Source organism: Diaphorina citri, unplaced genomic scaffold (assembly GCF_000475195.1).
Source record: "Diaphorina citri unplaced genomic scaffold, Diaci psyllid genome assembly version 1.1 scaffold99, whole genome shotgun sequence".
Taxonomy (NCBI): Eukaryota; Metazoa; Arthropoda; class Insecta; order Hemiptera; family Psyllidae; genus Diaphorina; species Diaphorina citri.
The window spans coordinates 344,689-356,273 of NW_007377536.1; the positions used below are offsets into that span (position 1 = coordinate 344,689).

General features: G+C 42.0%; 1 protein-coding gene across 1 annotated transcript; it reads right to left on the reverse strand.

Moving 5' to 3' along the window:
- Positions 1-211: 211 nt before the first annotated feature.
- LOC103524438 (inactive histone-lysine N-methyltransferase 2E) lies at positions 212-10,505 on the reverse strand. The gene is made up of 13 exons (XM_026819868.1): positions 10,469-10,505; positions 9,211-9,454; positions 8,776-8,972; positions 8,401-8,529; positions 7,603-7,900; positions 6,247-6,710; positions 5,581-5,913; positions 5,184-5,207; positions 3,887-4,105; positions 2,636-3,075; positions 1,168-2,090; positions 790-974; positions 212-346 (listed from the first exon to the last, which is right to left on the reverse strand). Exons 1-13 carry the CDS (start codon positions 10,487-10,489, stop codon positions 317-319), a joined length of 3,507 nt encoding a protein of 1,168 aa, XP_026675669.1. The 5' UTR covers positions 10,490-10,505; the 3' UTR covers positions 212-316.
- Positions 10,506-11,585: the final 1,080 nt, after the last annotated feature.

Here is an 11,585-nt window from a genome sequence, read left to right on the forward strand (position 1 = left end):
TGTATCTTTTTTTACGTGGGAGGGCGGAGGGTTATATTATCATTTCTAACCCGATTAATCGAACCAATCTCAAAGGTATGCAAAACGTGTATCTTTTTTTACGTGGAAAAGTTTTAAAAATCAAAATGGAGGAGAGATAGAGATATAAAATAGATAAAAACAACCTCTGTGGCATACCTGACTTGTGTACTGTAGGACTTTGGCACGGGGTTTGGGTTGAGATCCGATGAGACGTCAAGTTCTTGCTTGGATTTGGTTTTATATTTGGGGGTTTCATTTTATTGTACGTAGAGGTACTGAGGTTTTAGAGAGGTAACTAACTACTAAACTGACTCAGAACACTAACCTATACGCATGAAAGAGAAACAAACGAGCAATGATCAGTACTGGGGTGAACTCTAAAAAATTGCTATCTACTCACTATAACAATGTTCATACATTTGAACATCTAGTCTAGTACATAGGATTATAAGATTGACAATGCAATATCATCTCCTTTGAGTCAACGTTTTTATTTTAATGACCAAAATATTATGTACATTTCAAGATGAATAATAAGAGAACTAAAGCCAGTCACCAAATTTGACCAACCAATTTCATATGAATGGATGGCAAGAAAAACGTCATGTTGGGTTTTATGTTACAAAAGTGGAGATATTATTCAATATTATTAGGATTAGACATCATGGAGGGTCATATTACTCCGATTTAATAAGGACTTATCGCAGAAGAAACATTTTTCCGCCACCTATAAATAAAGTAGTAAAGGAGAATCAAATGGGAACTTACCAAACAGGCGTAGGCTGTTTTGGGTGTGAGTGTGGGTGCTGTGTCAAGCGGAGGTGTGGAGGTGTCATCGTCCGGTACTGGAGTAGTTGGAGGTGTAAAGTTCTTGTCATCGGATGAGAGGGAACAGCGGGCCAGACGTCGTTTCTTGAGAGGCCCGGCCGACTCTCCAAGTGGGGTGGGGGAATCTGAAATCATTTGAATATTTTTAGGAAAATGGCCTAATGGTCAATGTCCCGACATTTGTGAACATCAAACATCAACTAATCAACTTAAGTGATTAACTAACAGAGAGGACAACCAATTAATTTGTATTGGGAAACCCTTAAAAAGATCAACAATACATGAAGATACATTAAACTAAAAGATACATTTACTCACCAGAGCGCGGGGACTCGCACTCCTCACTGATAGCTTGTCTCAGCCATCGCTTCTTGGCACAACCTCCAGCGGGTTTCTCAGGAGACTCCGGGTCTTGGTTCGAGTCCTCAGGTCCCTTCTTACTAAACGGTAACTTGAAGCTAGGGGGCGGCGTCTGTACACTGTTGAGGGGGAGAGAATTATCCGAGCTCTCTTGTTCTTCATCTTCCTCTCCTCCTGAGCTACTCTCCTCTTCCTTCTGTCCCTGTGTCCCCCGGGTAGCAGCACGTCTACTCCTAGCACTCGAAGAGGAAATGCTGAAACTTTTTGACCTTCCCTTGCGCTTGCGTACGATTCTCTTTGTCTTCGCAGCCTGGGCGGGTTGAGGTTTGTTCTTCACGACAGCCGCTGCTGGCGCTGTAGAATCTTCTTGCTTCTCATTCGTTGTTGAGTCTTTCCTCACTCGGGATTCCTTTTGTCTATTGGCAGACTTTTCCATACGCTCGAATGCCTTCATGATGGCTTCGAGTTTCCTCTCTTCTCGTGATAGTTTGGTCGGTGTATTGGTAGGTGTTGTCGTACTGGATGTGGCAGGTTCTTTCTTCCCTGGTGTCTTGGAAACACTCGTACTACTCCGTCGTGTGGATACCTTCCCACCAGCCTTGTCCTCCTCATCTTCCTCTGTATTGTTCCCTTCACTTTCCCCCAAACTCTGACTGGACTCGGAATATTTCCGCTTCTGTATACTTTTCTTCCTCTTCTGTACACTACTTGCAGGTGTTACTCCTGTGGGTTTCTTCTCACTATCGGTTTCTTTCTTCACACCTGTCGTAGCTTCTGTTGTACTTGTACTCGTCGTGGTTTCATTGTCAGAGGTGGACTTTCGTTTCTCCTCCTGTTTCTTAACTTTCTCACTCGTTGTACTGACAACAGGTTTTGATTCCCTGCAATTAGAGACAAATACAAATACTTTCGTTTCTCTTCCTGTTTCTTAACTTTCTCACTCGTTGTACTGACAACAGGTTTTGATTCCCTGCAATTAGAGACAAATACAAATTTATTGTAATTTATTTACAAACATGTATTCATACCGTAAACAACTTCCCCCTGAACTTTTAAACAAATGAATAGCAAAGTTATTCACAGGGAAGAATGGAAACCAAACATGTATTCATACCGTAAACAACTTCCCCCTGAACTTTTAAACAAATGAATAGCAAAGTTATTCACAGGGAAGAATGGAAACTGGAAATACAATGCTCGTTTATCCCTGCAATTATCGACATCGTTTTGGGTAAAATGATAAGATACATAGAATAATAATGCAAAAAAAGGAAAAACTACTCACTTCTCTTTCTTAGCCGGTGTTGTCAGCAAAGGCGCAGCAGGGACCCACAATGCTCGTTTATCCCTGCAATTATCGACATCGTTTTGGGTAAAATGATAGATACATAGAATAATAATGCAAAAAAAAGGAAAAACTACTCACTTCTCTTTCTTAGCCGGTGTTGTCAGCAAAGGCGCAGCAGGGACCTGGGGTTTCTCTTCCTCCTTCGCCTCCTCTTCCTTCTCATCCTCACTCTCATCTTTCTTCACATCCACCTTCTCCTCCACCGGGGGTGCCGTTACCGGAGGAGGGGAGGGGGACTTGACAGCCGGAGGGGGTGGTTTCACCTCCACCTTGGGAGAAATCACAGGTTCAGGGGCAATGTCCGTGGCGGTTGCAGCACTGCTGGCTGCTGCGTGTTTCCGCTCGCTGTACATCTTGGCTTTCTGTTCGGCCGCGGTGCAGGTGTTTTTATCGCCACAGGTGCATAGGTCAGGGTTGCCACCTGAGCTGTAGCTGACGGTCACTTCGGAGTTCTTGGCAATACTGTACAGGGCGGTGAGATAGATGTGAATACTGCCCTTGTCTATACAGTGCTTCATCTGGAAATAACAATACGATAGAATGAATATAACCTCGTAGAATAGCATAATACCTTGTTTATCCCGCCAGAATCAACTTATTATTTCATTACAAATTGTCATCAGTAAGTGGTTTATTCAAATTCAATTTATCCCAAGGGCAAGGAAAATCTAGACCCTCCCTGATCTGATATTCACATCAACTTTTGGGAGTTATAGTGTTAGGTAGCACGAAAAAGTACTTTCACAAATGATCAACATGGTTTATTCAAATTAAATTTATCCCAAGGGCAAAGAAAACCTAGACCCTCCCTGATCTGATATTCACATCAACTTTTGAGGGCAAGGAAAACCTAGACCCTCCCTGATCTGATATTCTTATCAACTTTTGAGGGCAAGGAAAACCTAGACCCTCCCTGATCTGATATTCACATCAACTTTTGGGAGTTATAGTGTTAGGTAGCACGAAAAAGTACTTTCACAAATGATCAACTTTTTGGCAGTTATAGGGTTAGGTAGCACGCAAAAAGAACTTTCACAATTATTCAAAATTTATCCCAAGGGCAAGGAAAACCTAGACCCTCCCTGATCTGATATTCACATCAACTTTTGGGAGTTATAGTGTTAGATAGCACGAAAAAGTACTTTCACAAATGATCAACTTTTTGGCAGTTATAGGGTTAGGTAGCACGCAAAAAGAACTTTCACAATTGTTTTTAGCAATAAAGTATAGGGTTCGGTAAAAAAAAAAAATCTGAAATTATCAACTTTGTGGCAATTATAGATAGGGTTAGGTAGCACGCAAAAAGACCTTTCACAAACGATCACTTACCAGAGCGTTAGGTTTACAAGACCGGCGTACAAATCTGGCGTCATTCCCGTAAGTCTTACAATCAATGACAATATCAATGCCCTCGTGTTGCATTGTATAGAAGAATACATGCTGTCCAGGAGAGGGAACATTCTTCCTGTCTCCCGTGGCTAGAAGGTATTTGCCTCGCATCTCAATGAGCGCCTGGTTGGTACTCATGTTGGTGCTGGTAACGAGAATCTGAAAATATAACCACATAGTTCCGTTGTTTGATTATAGTTGTTTCATAGAGTTATTTAACTTATTCAGTTAAGGCGCTAGGTCAAGTGTTCGATTCCCGCCCGGGGCGGACTTTATCATAGATACAAGGTTCGGTTTAGGAACGGCTGGCTTTCTCCTATCCTGTCCTCTTTCTCTCTTCGATATCTTGTTCAAGATGTGACTGTTATTCCTTGAGTCATTGAAGGAGGAAGTGTTCTGAGTCGGTCTAAGTAAAATACACAAGAAACGAACATTCTACAAAGAGAAACAATGAAGTTTCTTCCTACATCCTACAAGTACAACCACTGAGGTTGTTAAATCAATGTTTGCTAAGTAAAGACAACACAGGGAAGAATGATTTTATTTATTTATTTATGACGATAAGACATTAGTAGTTGAAGTTCGCTCTATCAACCCTTGGGGGGAAAAAAAATCTACTTACCCGACATGAAATGGTTATTGTTGTTTGGCAGCTTTAGCTTTCGCCGAACGGCGATAGCAGAATAAAGAAAATACATCTTTTTGTATCAGCTATACACCGGTGTGATGGTCTATCCATGTTTAATTGACTCGTCCTGAATGATTGGGAATAAAAAAGGGGGAACGAAAAGGAATACAATGGTTATTCACTCACCTTTGTGCCACTAGACAGCAGGGAAAACTTATTCAGTTAAGGCGCTAGGTCAAGTGTTCGATTACCGCCCGGGGCGGACTTTATCATAGATACAAGGTTCGGTTTAGGAACGGCTGGCTTTCTCCTATCCTGTCCTCTTTCTCTCTTCGATAATGGGACGATAAGACATTAGTAGTTGAAGTTCGCTCTATCAACCCTTGGAAAAAAATAAAAAAAATAAAAATCTACTTACCCGACATGAAATGGTTATTGTTGTTTGGCAGTTTTAGCTTTCGCCGAATGGCGATAGCAGAATAAAGAAAATAATCTTTTTGTATCAGCTATACACCGGTGTGATGGTCTATCCATGTTTAATTGAGTCGTCCTGAATGATTGGGAATAAAAAAGGGGGAACGAAAAGGAATACAATGGTTATTCACTCACCTTTGTGCCACTAGACAGCAGGGAAACGATAAGACATTAGTAGTTGAAGTTCGCTCTATCAACCCTTGGAAAAAAAAAAAAAAAATTCTACTTACCCGACATGAAATGGTTATTGTTGTTTAGCTTTCGCCGAACGGCGATAGCAGAATAAAGAAAATACATCTTTTTGTATCAGCTATACACCGGTGTGATGGTCTATGCATGTTTAATTGACTCGTCCTGAATGATTGGAAATAAAAAAGGGGGAACGAAAAGGAATACAATGGTTATTCACTCACCTTTGTCCCACTAGACAGCAAGGAGGCTCGGCACTTCTGTCCTGTGGTCGACAGTAAACTAGACGGCAGCTTTACATCCTGATGACTCCCGTTCATCTTAATGGTAGCAACAGCAGGGAGGCTCGGCACTTCTGTCCTGTGGTCGACAGTAAACTAGACGGCAGCTTTACATCCTGATGACTCCCGTTCATCTTAATGGTAGCAATGCGGGCCCTCAAGTCCGGCGCATAGTAATTGCACGTCGCTTCCTCGTAGTTGTCAATCCATCGCGTCATGGGCTTCGAATCCTCTTCGTCGGAGGAAGTATCTTCGCGGGTAGGGCCGGAACCTCGCCCGGGGCCCAGACTGCCTCCCGCGCCTGACGGTATGAGGGCTTCCTTGTTCTTGGCGGCTGGGTCATGTGAGCCGCTACCTAGGGACCTTGCCTCCGTGTTGAGAAGCAAGGATGAGTTCTGTGCAAGAAAGAAAGAAAAGGGAATTGTGAGTAAGAAGAATTGGATATCAAATGTTTTCCGATACTACATTCTTTGATACAAGATATGCACGAATTCAATATGTATAAAAATCATATTTGCTACAAACAACTTACTTTTCTCTTATGATTGTTATTGTTGTTCAGCAGTTTCTTCTCCTGCTGTTTCCTTACAATATGTATAAAAATAATATTTGCTACAAACAACTTACTTTTCTCTTATGATTGTTATTGTTGTTCAGCAGTTTCTTCTCCTGCTGTTTCCTTCCCATCCGCTTTTGTATAAAAATCATATTTGCTACAAACAACTTACTTTTCTCTTATGATTGTTATTGTTGTTCAGCAGTTTCTTCTCCTGCTGTTTCCTTCCCATCCGCTTCACCACCGAGTGATTCTTCTTGTCTCCCAGCCGCTCATTGAGCGTCACCTTATGATGGTTCAGAGGCGACAGAACCTTGCCACTCCCGTTGTTACTCTTGTGGTTCTGTTTCTTCTCAGCCACTGTGATCATTTTCCGCTTGTTGTTGCTGTGAAGGATATTATTCAGCGGCGGGTTCAGCGGGTGAGAGGCGTTCGGTCCCGTTGACTTTTTCCCTTTCCCCGGGCCGGGGGGTGTGATATGTACGCCGGGAGAGAGGGCCGATGGCGGGCCGCTCGATTTACGTCGGCGTACCCCTGTGTTTCCCGTGGCGGTATTGGACGCTCGCTTGCCGCGAGGTTTTCCCTTGTTGGTGGCCGACTTTCGCTTGCCTGCTCCACCGCGCGGCCTGGATCTCTCTGTAACAGAACAAGATAGTGTTGGGTTTAGATCACCTTGTATTATGGAACGAGAAAAATTGTGTTAAGGAAGAGTCTGACTCTTGTCTTGTGGAGATTTGATCCTGTAAGTAAAATATGGTGTTATAAATAACAAGAGTAACAATTCCTTACCCCAGTTGTTTATTGTAAAGTGTTCAGTTGTCACACAAAAAAATGGTGGTCTTCAAATCTTCAAAAACTCCAATGTTAAGTTCAACACGTTAAACTCATTGTTTATTATAGTCTTCAGTTGTCACAAAAGCATGATGTTCTTCAAACATATCATGCCTACTCACCTTGACTGGAATGTGACGAATCACTATTGGCATCGTCTCTGACTCTTGTCTTGTGGAGATTTGATCCTGTAAGTAAAATATGGTGTTATAAATAACAAGAGCAACAACTCCTTACCCCAGTTGTTTATTGTAAAGTGTTCAGTTGTCACAAAAAAATGGTGGTCTTCAAATCTTCAAAAACTCCAATGTTGAGTTCAACACGTTAAACTCATTGTTTATTATAGTCTTCAGTTGTCACAAAAGAATGATGTTCTTCAAACATATCATGCCTACTCACCTTGACTGGAATGTGACGAATCACTATTGGCATCGTCATCGTTGTCCCGTACAGTGAGTCTGACTCTTGTCTTGTGGAGATTTGATCCTGTAAGTAAAATAGGGTGTTATAAATAACAAGAGCAACAACTCCTTACCCCAGTTGTTTATTGTAAAGTGTTCAGTTGTCACAAAAAAATGGTGGTCTTCAAATCTTCAGAAACTTCAATGTTAAGTTCAACACGTTAAACTCATTGTTTATTATAGTATTCAGTTGTCACAAAAGCATGATGTTCTTCAAACATATCATGCCTACTCACCTTGACTGGAATGTGACGAATCACTATTGGCATCGTCATCGTTGTCCCGTACAGTCTTATCCGTGAGTCTCTTGATCTTCTGAATCTGAATCCCAATAGCTTTCATCTTGTCCACCTTCCTCGGTTTGCACTCCTCGCACAGATACTCGTCTGGGATGTTCTGGCGGTCGATTTCCATACAGTCTACGTGCTGCCATACGAAGCACGTGTCGCAGCAAATCATATAGCCGTCATCATGTAGGAAGCCACAGACACAGCGCGTCACGGAGTCGTCCACAGCACCACCTGGTGGTGTAGACTGGAACGAGAAGAACAAGGAATAGTTATTATAGGTTCAAGGAATTATATTTACTTTTTTTTTTTTAAAAAAAAAAGATACTTTATTTATTTTGATTTCTTACAAACTTAATCGACGAAAATGTCACTGGCAAGATATGTGGAGTAATAATTTATTTTCAATACCAAAGGAGAACAGAGTACAGGACTTTTAAACGACGAGTATTTCAACGGGTTACTTTCTAGTGTTCTCGTGTTGACCCAGCACCTAATTGGGAAGTATTGTATCTTTTATCGCCCATCTGGTGAGGGACATACTACGGCTACGACACAGACCACACGAGTCTAATGTAGCAGTTGTTTCATTGCTACGAAATAAAAACGGCGGTGAAACACTTATCTTTAAATAAAAAAAGGCATTCAATCAACTCACCTCAGGCACAGGTTTGGGCGGCTCCTTGGGTTCCTTCGGCATCTTACTCCCGCCCTTCCCCTGTAAAAAAAGGCATTCAATCAACTCACCTCAGGCACAGGTTTGGGCGGCTCCTTGGGTTCCTTCGGCATTTTACTCCCGCCCTTCCCCTGATGTCGCACTTCCTCCTCCTCTTCTGCATCATTCTCAGGCGCGGTCTCCGTGTCTTCTCCCTGGGGGTTTTATTTATTACGACACAGACCACACGAGTCTAATGTAGCAGTTGTTTCATTGCTACGAAATGAAAACGGCGGTGAAACACTCATCTTTAAAAAAAAGGCATTCAATCAACTCACCTCAGGCACAGGTTTGGGCGGCTCCTTGGGTTCCTTCGGCATCTTACTCCCGCCCTTCCCCTGATGTCGCACTTCCTCCTCCTCTTCTGCATCATTCTCAGGCGCGGTCTCCGTGTCTTCTCCCTGGGGGTCAGGCTCTCTCTCCTCATCACACGAGGACTCGCTGTGCCGGCCCTGGTGCAGGTCCTTCTTCAGGCGTGGATTGAGCGAGAGCATATGATGGGGCGACAGGGGCGGAATGAGAGGATGTTGAGGGACCAGATAGGAGGCGCTGTGAGGCAGGGAGGGGGTGGGGGGACTCGTGGGCCGTGCAATCCCGAATACAGCTGTTGGGAAGGGGAAATTTTGTCATCAGTATAATTTGAGAATTCGACAGCAATAAAAGATGGTATTAAGGAGCCTACTGCTGGGGTAAAAGGACTTTCCAATAAGTACTACCATAACCAGCACCTAGTATTATAAACATTATTAGACTGCAAAAAAAAAAAAAAAAAAAAAAACAAAAAAAAAAAAAAAAAAAAAAACAAACAAACAAACAAACAAACAAACAATAAGGGTACTCACATTTACTGTTGGGTAGTTGATTGAGGATAGGTAACAGGGGCGTATGTACAGACGAGGCAGGGGGCGGGGGAGGAGCCTGCTTCCCCGGGGTGCTCGCACCCACATGGGGCGGATACTTATTGCTCAGACCATTCACATTGGTGCTCAAAGGAGAGGTACTTTTGTACGGGGAAGGTAGAGGTGTGGGGGCGGGGGGTAACGGGTCCGAGGCACCCTTGAAGTAGGTGTGGTCCAACCTTGAGTTCTGAAATCAAACAGAGTGATAGAAGACGATTTTGAGAGATTGAACTTCCATTTGGATCGACACGGACAGATGGATCTTGTGAAATGATTGATAGACAGATGGAACTTGTGAAAATAACAAATAAATGGACATGGACATGAAAAGAGAAACAATCCGGTTTGACCAAATTTATTTTCTCCGTAGCGGGGCAAACAGCTAGTTATGATATGATATTTGTACCAGTTTACAATAGGTTAAGACTGACAATAAAAGAAAAAGGAGGTATTCTTTGACATAAATGAGGTTTTCTTTGACAACCATAAAGGGAATATTCCCACCAAATTTCAGCTTTCTAGGTGTTGTGGTTCTCGAGATAGAACGATCAGTGTGTGAACTATGAAATATGAATGAGTGAATGGATCTTGTTCTTATAATATAAGATTGATAGACAAATGGAGCTTGTGAAAATAACAAATAAATGGACATGGACATGAAAAGAGAAACAATCCGGTTTGACCAAATATATTTTCTCCGTAGCGGGATTGAACTTCCATTTGGATTGACACGGACAGATATGATTGATAGACAGATGGAGCTTGTGAAAATAACAAATAAATGGACATGGACATGAAAAGAGAAACAATCCGGTTTGACCAAATATATTTTCTCCGTAGCGGGGCAAACAGCTAGTTATGATATATTTGTACCAGTTTACAATAGGTTAAGACGGACAATAAAAGAAAAAGGAGGTATCCTTTGACATAAATGAGGTTTTCTTTGACAACACACAGTGCAGACCAATCAACTATGTTCGTAGATACACTGCTTTAGTTGGTCTTTGAACTTTTCTCAAATTATACTGACTAAATGGTTAAAGAATCACAGCTATAACTTTGACAACACACAGTGCAGACCAATTAACTATGTTCGTAGATACACTGCTTTAGTTGGTCTTTGAACTTTTCTCAAATTATACTGACTAAATGACTAAAAAAAATGGTTAAAGAATCACAGCTATAATTCTTAAATAATTACCTTCATAATGATGATAATCATGGCTATACATGTAATATCTAAAAACACAACAATTACTCACTGAATTACCTTCATAATGATGATAATCATGGCTATACATGTAATATCTAAAAACACAACAATTACTCACTGAAAACTTTTCTCAAATGGAAATCTCCTGAGCTTTCTAAATGAATAATCTGAAACTTGATGACCATGACAAAACTACCTGTACTAGGTAACAATAAACAAAACACTTTCAAACCCCCTTTTCTAAGGAAACATCACAATGTTTGCTCAGTAAGAAAACTATGACAACAAAACTACCTGTACTAGGTAACAATAAACAAAACACTTTCAAACCCCCTTTTCTAAGGAAACATCACAATGTTTGCTCAGTAAGAAAAGGTTCAACAGCAACCTCCGTGGCCGAGTTGGTGTCACACAGGAGGCTCGGGTTCGATTCCCGGCGGGGCCGAGGTTTTTTTCGGCTCTGGTGCTTGGAGTTCGGGGTGCACTCAGCCTCATGAGGACAGTTGAGTAGCTAGTTTAATCGAGTAGCGACCAGTGGCGGCATTACCAGTGTAAAAAGATTATTGAAATATGGAAATTGATTGCAAAGGAGGCACTTAGTAATGTTGCTCAATAATCTTACACTGAGAAGAGCTCTCAAGAGTCTTCAAAAAAAGGGGAGCCGAGCCAGCCTCGGTGGCGTAGTGGTCAAAACGCTCGCCTGGTAAACAGGAGGGCGTGGGTTCGATCCCAGCCGAGGTATGGAATTTTATCCTCATTTATTTGAGAATTTGACCACATAATAATGGAGCTCTCGGGGTTAGGTGGTAGAGAACACCCAAGGCGTTAACCTCGCCTACTGCCTTCCACTCAAGAGTCTATTATTATTATTAAAGGTAGCGAGCGCCTGTCTTGAAAGCTGCAGATCGTAGGATCGATTCCAGCTCAGGCGAACTTTATCCTACACAGATAAGGATCGTTCTTGGAACAGCTAGCTTTCTCCTATCCTGGTCTCCTTTTCTCTTCGGGCTAATAAAACCTCCGTTGTTACAATTTCTCAATAAAACCTCTCTTTTTTAGGTTGATACAGCTAGAAAGCGGAACAGCTAGCTTTCTCCTATCCTGG

Bases quoted from the DNA above. Each gene is read 5' to 3' on its own strand.
- LOC103524438 (XM_026819868.1), bottom strand. From the start codon at position 10,489: ATGATTATCATCATTATGAAG. The intron at 2,091-2,635 runs GTGAGTAGTTTT...CTCTAATTGCAG, and splicing joins ACACCGGCTAAGAAAGAGAA to GGAATCAAAACCTGTTGTCA. The intron at 975-1,167 runs GTGAGTAAATGT...AAATGATTTCAG, and splicing joins GTGCGAGTCCCCGCGCTCTG to ATTCCCCCACCCCACTTGGA.